General features: G+C 49.5%; 1 protein-coding gene across 2 annotated transcripts in view; it reads right to left on the bottom strand.

Annotated features, from left to right (window-relative positions):
• LOC116968805 (formin-like protein 3) overlaps positions 1-12,244 on the bottom strand; it is a 141,433-nt gene that overhangs the window by 33,790 nt on the left and 95,399 nt on the right. For both annotated transcript variants that reach the window (XM_033015694.1, XM_033015695.1), the window contains 7 exons: positions 11,110-11,203; positions 10,742-10,816; positions 8,030-8,140; positions 5,278-5,427; positions 3,521-3,622; positions 2,449-2,704; positions 108-194 (listed from right to left, as the gene is read on the bottom strand). In XM_033015694.1, the coding sequence (XP_032871585.1) occupies positions 108-194; positions 2,449-2,704; positions 3,521-3,622; positions 5,278-5,427; positions 8,030-8,140; positions 10,742-10,816; positions 11,110-11,203 (875 nt within the window). The remainder of the gene's footprint in view (positions 1-107; positions 195-2,448; positions 2,705-3,520; positions 3,623-5,277; positions 5,428-8,029; positions 8,141-10,741; positions 10,817-11,109; positions 11,204-12,244) is intronic.

The following is a 12,244-nucleotide window of genomic DNA, read 5'->3' as shown; positions in this document are numbered from 1 at the left end:
GAACATGGCACTGAAATGGCTGCTCAGACCAAGCCTTGAATCTTCTCGATGGCAAAGGTAGCTTAGCAACCCAATAACATGGATGTATAACACATGCAGACCATTACCTGACAATCCATGGCTGAGGATAGCCGACAGCGAGCTACCAGGTAATGGAGGAGCGCTGGGTGGTGGGGGCGGTGCAGGGACTTGACCTGTAGGAAGAGAGCGACATTATTACAGTGTTGCCTGGAGACGTGTACACACCTTGCCCTGAACGTCACCGAGGCGGTAGAGTTGCCGCCTCACAGCGCCAGACACCCGAGTTCCATCCCAACTACGGGCGCTGTCTGTACGGAGTTTGCACGTTCTCCCCGTGACCACGTGGGTTTCCTCCGAGATCTTCGGTTTCCTCCCACACTCCAAGGACATATAGGTTAGTAGGTTAATTGGCTTTGGTAAAATTGTAAATTGTCCCGTTATGTGTGTAGGATAGTGTTAGTGCGTGCGGGTCGCTGGTCAGCATGGACACGATGGGCCGAAGGGCCTGTTTCCGCTCTGTATCTCGAAACTAAACGGTGCAAACTTCAACTTGGAAATAAGGTGCCAAGATCATGGAAAATTGGTGTTATGTTTCCAGATTTCCTTAGGATGTAAAACGAGGTCATTCAGCCCATCAAGTCTATGCTGGCTCAGAGACCAATCCCATTTCCCCATGCCTGTATTCCCCACTCACCCACCAACTGATTTCATTAGCACGGGTGTCAGAGGTTATGGGGAGAAGGCAGCAGAATGGGGTTGGGAGGGAGAGATAGATCAGCCATGATTGAAACATAGAAAATAGGTGCAGGAGGAGGTCATTCGGCCCTTCGAGCCAGCATCGCCATTCATTGTGATCATGGCTGATCATCCCCAATCAATAACCCGTGCCTGCCTTCTCCCCATATCCCTTGATTCCACTAGCCCCTAGAGCTCAATCTAACTCTTGAATGGCGGAGTACACTTGATGGGCCGAATGGCCTAATTCTGCTCCTATCACTTATGATCTCCCCCCTGCCTCTACCATTCAGCTGCACACCAGGAACAAATTACAGAGGACCAATAAATCTAAGCAGTAGGTGGGATGTGGGAGGAAACCAGAGCATCTGGAGGAAGCCCACGCCGTCACTGGGAGAACGTGCAAACTCCACACACAGACAGCACTCGTGGAACAAATCTGGAGTGGGGCCTCGAGTGGATCCCATGTCCATCCACACATGTCCATGGAGAGTAAGTCAGCAGATCATGAGGACACAATTGCAGTGTAATCTGTCGCTAATTGGGGAAATGGTGACAGTTAACCAGGGCATGCGCTTTTCTCCTCTCTGGCCGATTGCAGCGTTCACACCCTTGCGGCTGAGTTACAACTCCTTCACTGAAGTGAAAACGGTGCAGGAAGGAACTGCAGACGCTGGTTTAAACCGAAGATAGACACAAAAAGCTGGAGTAACTCAGCAGGACAGGCAGCATCTCTGGAGAGAAGGAATGGGGGACGTTTCTGGTCGGGACCCTTCTTCAGAAAACAGTGTATCGAGACATATTTACATTTCATTTCCTCTGAAGAAATTTGGTAAAAGCTGTTTAATTCATTACACAGACAACCGAGGCGTTTGTTTAATGAAAGTACTGCCTGACACCTGTGAACATTGGTTACGTCTGATCAGATGGCAGCCACATGTGGACAAAGGCAGAGACAGGGGACCCCTATGTACTCAATGTGGGTAGGGCCACTGTTGACACAGCTAGGCCCAGGCTTACCCAGTTTCAAAACTAATTTTGGGGCCTATCACATGCTAGCCTCACAACCCAATGTCTACTTCGCCAAGGGCAAGGAGGATTATTTTTGTTTTGGGAGGATTATTTTTTTAACGTTGGGCGGAAAGACGGAATAGGGTGAGCTGGGCAGCTTGTGAAGGGAAGACCAAGCTGAAGAGGTTGAAGTTGCTGAGACCATGGGAAAGGTTCTCGGTGAAGTGACTTTAAATCCCAGAGGATCACTGGATTAGGAAAAGGGGACTGAATATTTGGTGTAGTTTAGTTTAGAGATACAGCACGGAAACAGGCCCCTCAGCCCACTAAGTCCGCGCCAACCAGCGATCCCCGCACACTAACACTACCCTACACACCACTGGGGACAATTTACACTTATACCAAGCCAATTCACCTATAAACCTGTACGTCTTTGGAGTTGTGGGAGGAAACCGGGGCACCTGGAGAAAACCCACAGCATCCATAGTCAGGATGGAACCTGGGTCCCTGGCCACTGGCCATTCCCACCGGCTTCAGGCAGGATCGGGAGATGCATAGGAGACACGGACATCTCAAGGGGGCTGAATGGACTACCTCAGCTCCAACAAGCAGCACCCCTGTTGTCGCTTGAGGGCACGCATCCCACCCGCCCGCTTGCCAATGGTAGCAGGTCATCTTTACCTGGTAGTGGTGGGGCCAGTGGTGGAGGAGGAGGCATTGGAGGCGTGGGAGAAGGAGGAACGCTTGGAATCAGCTCAAAGTCCATGGAAGAGCGAGACAGCAGAGAAGGGTCTCCATCCGGACAGTCGGCCAGGAGTCCGTGTTGCAGTCCCGCCATCTGCCTCCCCAGGTGAAACTGCCGCTGGAAAGCCTCCTCCTTCTCCTTGATCATCTTCCGCAGAGTGTGCACCTGGCTGCTGGCATCTTTGTAGGTTTCCTGACGGGGCACAAAGGGTTAGCGAGGCCTCAGTCTGGCGACAGCACCGTTACTTCAGCTGCTGTATCTCTCCCAGAGGACACCTCCGCTCTGCACCCCCACTGCCTTCCCACACCCCCACACCCACCCCCACCCCCACCAACCCCCATCCACATTCAATTCTTAAATTGAGATTCCCCCAGCTCCCTTGGTGGGATTCGAACTCCTGCCTCCAGGTCAATGACGACAGATGGCACAATGGGCTAAGTGTTCGGCTGGCGACCGGAAGGTAGCCGGTTCGAATCCCGCTTGGAGTGCATACTGTCGTTGTGTCCTTGGGCAAGACACTTCACCCACCTTTGCCTGTGTGTGAATGTGTGTGAGTGATTGGTGGTGGTCGGAGGGGCCGTAGGCGCAGATTGGCAGCCACGCTTCCGTCAGTCTGCCCCAGGGCAGCTGTGGCTACAGAAGTAGCTTACCACCACCGAGTGTGACTGAGGAGTGAATGAATAATGCGATGTAAAGCCCCTTGAGTATTAGAAAGGCGCTATATAAATCCAATCCATTTTTATAATGACCCAGGCACCTGGTAACTTATTATTCCACAATGTTCTATGCCCAAAGCAATCTACTATGTCCTGCTTTTAGAGACCGGATGTTCAGAGGGACTGGAGCCATCGACAGTACATGGAACTCAAAATGTCACCAAGGAGATTATTGCAATGGTAAGTGTCAAGCCATTAGTTAGACCACCATGTATATCATTCTAACCTTGATGCAATTCTGTTACCCTCCCTGGAAGCAAAAGGCAACCATACCTCAGCCAGCAAATCCTACCTTAATCGTTTCCAGTTCGTTATCTTGATAGAGCAACTGCTTTTCCAGTTCTGCCACCCTCATCATGTTTTCATTCTCCAGTTCCTGAAGCTTCTCCGCTAACTGGGAGGAAAGATGAGAGTTTCAGCGCCGACACGTGTGAGACCAGTCACGAACTCAGCGGGTCAGGCAGCATCGCTGGAGAGGAGGAATGGGCGACGTCACGGGTCGGGACGCGTCTTCAGACTAGAGCAGGGTCTCGACCCGAAACGTTCGCCCATTCCTCCTCTCCAGAGACGCTGCCCGTCCCGCTGAGTTACTCCAGCATTTTGTGTCTATCTTCAGTGTAAACCAGCATCTGCAGTTTCTCCCTACACACCTGAGACCAAGCCGCGATCCCTTCTCAGAAGGCGCACATATCTTTGCGATGTGGGTTTGCTCTGTCTAGGATTGCCGAACTGCTCCGGGTACAATTCAGCCAAGAACACGAATCCAGACATTCCGGCCTTCTGGAGGCTTGGAGGAGCGACCACAACAGGGTCCGTCTCCAGACATGTGTTCAAATCACACCCACAAAAATCGCGCAGTGGGGCCTATGGTGGACCCAATACGCCATCCGCATTGCTGAGTACATGAGTGATAGGAGCAGAATGAGGCCATTCGGCCCATCAAGTCTACTCCGCCATTCAATCATGGCTGATCTATCTCCCCCTCTCCACCCCATTCTCCTGCCTTCTCCAGTTAGGGATGCAGGCATGGACTTCTCATGGACGCCATAGAGAGAACACAACAGCCAGCAATGATGTGGAGGCATTGACGTTCAGCAGTCAACCCCGCCATGGATGCAACAACTTCCATGTCCGTTTTGGCTTTCATGGTTCAGCTTGTGGAAATAATCACCGCAGAGTCCAGCACCGGCCACAAGCCTGCCCGTGAACCAGATCCATGATGTTCCCAACCCTGGAGCCACCTCACACTAACTGTCGCTATTTCATTCTTTGCCGGCACAAGATATCGAATGCAAACCATCTCATGAGGTCAAAAGGTCATAAGTGACAGGAGCAGAATTAGGCCATTCGGCCCATCAAGTCTACTCCACCATTCAATCATGGCTGATCTATCTCTCCCTCCTAACCCCATTCTCCTGCCTTCTCCCCATAACCCCTGACACCCGTACGAATCAAGAATCTATCTATCTCTGCCTTAAAAATATCCACTGACTTGTGGCCTCCACAGCCGTCTGTGGCAATGAATTCCACAGATTCACCACCCTCTGGCTAAAGAAATTTCACCTCATCTCGTTCTTAAAGGTATGTCCTTTAATTCTGAGGGAATGTCCTCTATTCCTCGACGTTCCCAGCAGTGGAAACATCCTCTCCACGTCCACTCTATCCAGGCCTTTCACTATTCTGTACGTTGCAATGAGCTCCCCCCTCATTCTTCTAAACTCCAGCGAGTGCAGGCCCAGTGCCGTCAAACGCTCATCATATGTTAACCTGCTCATTCCTGGGATCATTCTCCTCTGGACCATCTCCAGAGCCAGCACATCCTTCCTCAGATATAGGGCCCAAAACTGCTCACAGTATTCTAAATGCAGCCTGACCAGCACCTTATAGAGCCTCAGCGTTACATCCCTGCCACACGGGATTGACTGGGACATCAGAGGAGAGGCCTCATGCCTGCAGGCCTGTGGGATTTGAGTTGTTCGAAACCACCACCTACGAAAAATGGGAGATAGGTCAGAGAGCAAAGTTCAAGGTTGAAGGCCATTCACTCACGTGCGACATGTGTTCTTCCAGTTCATCCACCTTCTCCAAGGCTGCGTTCTTGGTCTCGGCATCCTCCAGTAGACCACCCACGTCAAACACGTTGTCCAGGTAGGCCTGGATCTGAACCTGCAGCTTATCACTCTCCGTGTGCTTGGATTTCTGGGGGGGGGGGGGAAAACAATTGAGACCATCGTCAGGGATGGAGTCATCGGTGCTGGCTCTGATTTGTCCTGCACCTGTAGTCTCCCTCTCCCCTCACTCTCAGTCTGAAGATCTGGGGGTCCTTGTACATCAGTCACTGAAAGTACGCATGCAGGTACAGCAGGCAGTGACCGACTGACGCTTCTAAGGCCGCCTGGGCCCAGACGAGATGGAGAGACCAGTGGAAGTCAGCGGAACCATCTAGGCTACACCAGTACATCAATGACCACATAGACGTCCCTGGCCAGGACCTGCCCCCGAAAGCAGTGGACAACCCTCAACCGCTTGAGGACAGGCGTCGGACGTTATCGAGTAGCGATGAAGAGGTGGGGCCTCGTGGACAGTGAGCGTCTCCTGCGAGTGTGGGGACCCAACACAGACAGTGGAGCACATCGTCACCAGTTGCCCCAAACACCGGCCACCGAATGGTGAACGAGGTCAGATTGACCTGGACGATGACACGTTGGCCTGGCTCGCCTCAACGGAGCTGCAGGTCTAAAAGACATACGACAGAAGAAGGGAGTGAAGAAAGCCAATGGCCTGTTGGCCTTCATAACAAGAGGTTAACAAGTCTAGGAGCAAAGAGGTCCTTCTGCAGTTGTACAGGGCCCTGGTGAGACCACACCTGGAGTATTGTGTGCAGTTTTGGTCTCCAAACTTGGGGAAGGACATTCTTGCTATTGAGGGAGTGCAGCGATGAGGTAAAACATTTTCACCCAGAGAGTTGTGAATCTGTGGAATTCTCTGCCTCAGAAGGCATTGAAGGCCGATTCTCTGGATGCCTTCAAGAGAGAGTTAGATTTAGCTCTTAAAGACAGCGGAGTCAGGGGATATGGGGTACTGATTGTGGATGATCAGCCATGATCACAGTGAATGGCGGTGCTGGCTCGAAGGGCCAAATAGAAACATAGAAACATAGAAAATAGGTGCAGGAGTAGGCCATTCGGCCCTTCAAGCCTGCACCGCCATTCGATATGATCATGGCTGATCATCCAACTCAGTATCCCATCACTGCCTTCTCTCCATACCCCCTGATCCCTTTAGCCACAAGGGCCACATCTAACTCCCTCTTAAATATAGCCAATGAACTGGCCTCAACTACCTTCTGTGGCAGAGAATTCCACAGATTCACCACTCTCTGTGTGAAAAAAATGGCCTCCTCCTGCACCTATTGTCTATTGTCTAAGAGTGATTTCGACCCGAAACATTACCCATTCCTTCTCTCCAGAGGTGCTGCCTGTCCCGCTGAGTTACTCCAGTACTTTGTGTCTATCTTCAGTGTAAAGCAGCATCTGCAGTTCCCTCCCTGTACATCAGGCTGAGAGTCTCCTCAGTAACTGCTGTGCGTTCCCAAGGCAAGCGTGGAGGGCTGACAAGGCCATTGACCTTGTGTGGAATGTGAGGAACGCTGTTGTGAAGGGATTTCAAGCAGAGGAGGGAATTTTCCACCCACATATTCGGCCTCATTTTGGAGGCTGCACAGAGAAGTGACAAACAAGTCTGAATTTGATTGTAAACAAGCACTCTGCCTGTTGTGGGAGGGACTTAACATCATGAAGGGCCACCCCAATCAGTCTGAAGAAGGCCCCCGACACCCATCCATCGTCTCCACAGATGCTGCCCTACCTGCCAAGGTACTCCAGCACGTTACGTCCGTGCCCGGGTGGGGTTAGAAAGGGAATACGCCCTGTCCACGGGCACCCTGAGGGAGTTCCGGGACCGCTGGGCTCCGCAGGGTGTTGAATGTATCCTCAATAAGGATTGTAACATAGTTGTATAGTAGTTTATTATGGATATATGTTTGTATTGTATTATGGTGGTGGGTTCTGGCTTGTTTTATTGTAGTGTCAATATTATTTTTTAATAATTGAATACATTTTTTGTAAAAAAAAAAAAAATTGAAAATAAATAAATAAAGGTACTCCAGCACTTTGTGTGTTTTCCTTGTGTAAGGTAGCATCTGCGGTTCCTTGCATCGCCTCTCTAGTGCTGCACTATTTTTGTCACTATTTCCCCGGGTCAGATTCACTTGTGCATTGACCACAGCCACACTGCAGCACCAAAGCCTCTCCGGATTGAGAATGACAAAGGCAACATGCGCCCATCTAGAGGTACCTTGGACATTTGGGGAGAGCACGAGAGGGCAGGAAAACTACAAGCCAGGACCGCACCCTGCCCGCTTTGAGAGACCTCATGATTTATCGTGAGAGGGGCTGAGCAGCAAGCGTGGATATTCCTGCCCATGGGGGAAGTATGGGGGTGGAGGGACCAGGTAAGGCACTGTACATTGCCAGAAGATCCTGGAGTAACTCAGCAGAAGGGATGAGTCTGAGAAAGGGTCTCGACCCGAAACATCACCCATTCCTTCTCTCCAGAGATGCTGCCTGTCCCACTGAGTTACTCCAGCATTTAGTGTCTATCTTCAATTGAAACCAGCATCTGCAGTTCTTTCCATTACATTGGCAGCACAGGGTTGCGCTGTTGTACAATGGCCTGGGGTGGTGGGGCAAGGTAAGGGACTGTCGGAACTAAGGGTACAATCTTCACACTTCACACTCACCTCCAGGAACTCGTCCAGGCCCAGCTTGGTGAACTCGAACTGCAGGTGGACCCGGAAGTTCATGTCCTCCACAGAATGGACCACGATGTTGATGAACTGCATGCACGCCACCTGAGGACAGCAAAGGGCAAAGATCTCAGAGGCAGCGCCAGGGTCAATGCCACCCTAGCCCCCACTTCCTGGTTTACACGCGCGACTTCTGAAGTGTGTGGAGTGTAGTGTACTGCCTGATGGGGTGGTGCAAGGAGATTCATCAACAGGAATTGTTTGAATAGAGTCACAGAGTTATGGAGTGATACAGTGTGGAAACAGGCCCTTCGGCCCAACTTGCCCACACTGGCCAAGATGTCCCAGCTTCACTAGTCCAGCATTTGGTCCATATCCCTCCAAACCTGTCCTATACATGTACCTGTCTAAATGTTTCTTAAATGTTGGGATAGTCCCAGCCTCAACTACCTCCTCTGGCAGCTTGTTCCATACACCCACCACCCTCTGTGTGAAAAAGTTACCCCTCAGATTCCTATTAAATCTTTTCCCCTTCACCTTAAACCTATGTCCTCTGGTCCTCGATTCCCCTACTCTGGACAAGAGACTCTGTGCGTCTACCCGATCTATTCCTCTCATGATTTTGTACACCTCTATAAGATCTCCCCTCATTATGGGACGACAGATGGCACAATGGGCTAAGTGTTCGGCTGGCAACCGGAAGGTAGCCGGTTCGAATCCCGCTTGGAGTGCATACTGTCGTTGTGTCCTTGGGCAAGGCACTTCACCCACCTTTGCCTGTGTGAATGTGTGTGAATGTGTGTGAGTGATTGGTGGTGGTCGGAGGGGCCGTAGGCGCAGATTGGCAGCCACGCTTCCGTCAGTCTGCCCCAGGGCAGCTGTGGCTACAGAAGTAGCTTACCACCACCGAGTGTGACTGAGGAGTGAATGAATAATGCGATGTAAAGCGCCTTGAGTGTTAGAAAGGCGCTATATAAATCCCATCCATTATTATTATTATTATCCTCCTGCGCTCCAAGGAATAGAGTCCCAGCCTGCTCAACCTCTCCCTGTAGCTCACACCCTCTAGTCCTGGCAACATCCTTGTAAATCATCACTGCACCCTTTCCAGCTTGACGACATCTTTCCGATAACACGGTGCGCCCAGAACTGAACACATTATTCTAAATGCGGCCTCACCAACGCCTCATACAACTGCAACATGACCTCCCAACCTCTATACTCATGCATAAAGGAAACAAAATTGAAGGGTAGTGGGCCTCATTGGATCACTCTCTCAAAAGGGCTAGCACAGGCATGAAGGGCTCAATGGTCTCCTGCGGTGCTAGAAGAGTCTACAATCCTATGCACGTCGTAAATCGGATGAAAAGACATTTGAAAAAACAATTGGAAATATGGAATATGATATTAATGTTTCCAATGTACATTGTTTAACATTGATAAAAAATGAAAACAAAATCTGCTCTCCCACAAAGTAATTACGGAGAGTGGTACGTCTTAATCTCCCCGCCATTTCAGTCGACCCTGAACCAACACCATCCCCAGCTCATCACTCGACTCTTACTCCGACATAATACAAGTGCTGGAGGCACATCTGCGGAGGGGATGGGACAGATGACGTTTCTTTTTTTTTTTTTTTTTTTTTTTTTAATTATTTTTATTAGAAGTACGGTAAATTACAATAACACACAACACCCTTAGAAAATAAGTTAGAGAAGGAAGTAAAGTAAGAAAGTAGACCCTAGAAAAGAAAGAAAAAGAAAGTAAGGACAATCGCTCTATTATAACATTAAACTCCGCAGAAAGACTACCAACCAAGTCTGTTTTTGTTGTTTTACCTCCCATTGCCAGGTCCTGATACCATTTATTTATTTATTTATTTTTAAAATTACTATTGCACCTCATGCTTGTAATAGGTCCATAAACGTAGACCACGTCTTTTGGAATTGGTTTGCTTTACCTGCTAAGAGGAATCTCATCTCTTCCAGATGTAATGTTTCAAACATATTTGATGTCCACATTTTTATTGTTGGGGTGGGCGCATTTTTCCAGAATTTAAGTATGAGCTTTTTTCCCATTATTAGCCCGTAATTGAGTAAATTCTTCTGATACACGTTTAATTCAGGGATACCTTCCGATATCCCAAAAATGATCCATTCTGGTTTTGGTACCAGTTTTATTTTAATTAACGTTTCTAGTCTGAAGAAGGATCCCAACCTGAAACACTGACTTTAGTTTAGTTTAGAGATACAGCGCGGAAACAGGTCTCTGGGGAAAAGTGTCTTGCACGTAACATTATTCCCTCATCATGCCTCGGTACACATGACAATAAACCAAACTAAAGGACTTCTCCCTTGTAGCATCCTATTCTCTTACCTCAAACTCTTCCTACTCCTTCTCAACGTCCAGCGAGTGATCGCGGGTAGAAAGGCCTTCGCCCTAAAGGCTTCCGTTGCAGCCTTTATTGGTTTGAGTCATAGAGTGATACAGTGTGGAAACAGGCCCTTCAGCCCAACTAGCCCACACCGGCCAACAATGTCCCACCTGCCTGCGCTTGGTCCATATCCCTCCAAACATGTCCTATCCTCTTGGGGAGCAAATATGTGTCAGTCCACCTGACCCCCCCCCCCCCCAAAGATTGTCTGCGCACATAGCCACAGCCTTACACCCTCACCACTGTAAGGAGCCGACCTCTTCAATTCTCACCATGAAATCTATGTTGGTGTCTTCATTGCGAAAATATTCCATCAGGTTCTCGAAGCGATGCTTTTCTTTGCACACCTGAAAAGAACAAAATCAGGTTATGGTGTATTATTCCTCTTGTGCTTGTTATTATCACCACCAAGATACTTGGCCTCACTGCTAATTGGCCCTTTGATTTAGCTCGTGTCTTATGTTCATAAGCCATCGGAGCAGAATTAGGCCATTCGGCCCATCAAGTTGACTCCCCCATTCAATCATGGCCGATCTATCTTTCCCTCTCAACCCCATTCTCCCCGTAACCTCCCTCCCCTTCACGCCCCAAAGTCAGCATCGGGCTTCGTGAGTTGGGATGAAAGTAAAGGCTCTCGTACCTCTTTGAAATGGTCGAACGCGGAGAGAATGATCTCGTGCCCTCCTCTCACGAGACAGACGGCCGCAAGTAGCTCCAGTACCAGGGCTTTGGTTCTGCGAAGTAAAGAGGACCATCATCACCACTGGGGAATAGTGTTAGGCCGGCACAAAGAGGCTAACACGATCACACCCTACCACGGGAAATACAGTCACAGAGTGATACAGTGTGGAAACAGGCCCTTCAACCCAACTCGCCCAACAATATCCCAGCTACACTAGTCCCACTTGCCTGCTTTTGGTCCATATCCCTCCAATGACTATCGAAAGCTAATGGCATGTTGGCCTTCATAATGAGAGGATTTGAGTATAGGAGTAAAGAGGTCCTTCTGCAGTTGTACAGGGTCCTGGTGAGACCACACCTGGAGTAGTGCGTGCAGTTTTGGTCTCCGAATTTGAGGAAGGACATTCTTGCTATTGAGGGAGCCCAGCGCAGGTTCACCAGGTTAATTCCTGGGATGGCGGGACTGACATATGATGAAAGAATGGTTTGACTGGGCTTGTATTCACTGGTTATTTAGAAGGATGAGAAGGGATCTTATAGAAACATATAAAATTATTAAGGGATTGGACAAGCTAAATGCAGGAAACATGTTCCCGCTGTTGGGGGGAGTCCAGAACCAGGGGCCATGGTTTAAGAATAAGGGGTCGGCCATTTAGAACTGAGATGAGGAAAAACGTTTTCACCCAGAGAGTTGTGAATTTGTGGAATTCTCTGCCTCAGAAGGCAGTGGAGGCCGATTCACTGGATGCTTTCAAAAGAGAGTTAGATAGAGATCTTAGGACTAGCGGAATCAAGGGATATGGGGAGAAGGCAGGAACGGGCAGGAACTGATTGTAGATGATCAGCCATGATCACAGTGAATAGAAACATAGAAACATAGAAATTAGGTGCAGGAGTAGGCCATTCGGCCCTTCGAGCCTGCACCGCCATTCAATATGATCATGGCTGATCATCCAACTCAGTATCCCGTACCTGCCTTCTCTCCATACCCTCTGATCCCCTTAGCCACAAGGGCCACATCTAACTCCCTCTTAAATATAGCCAATGAACTGGCCTTGACTACCCTCTGTGGCAGAGAGTTCCACAGATTCACC

Source organism: Amblyraja radiata, chromosome 46, assembly GCF_010909765.2.
Source record: "Amblyraja radiata isolate CabotCenter1 chromosome 46, sAmbRad1.1.pri, whole genome shotgun sequence".
NCBI lineage: Eukaryota > Metazoa > Chordata > Chondrichthyes > Rajiformes > Rajidae > Amblyraja > Amblyraja radiata.
This window is presented reverse-complemented; position numbering and strand designations above follow the sequence as displayed.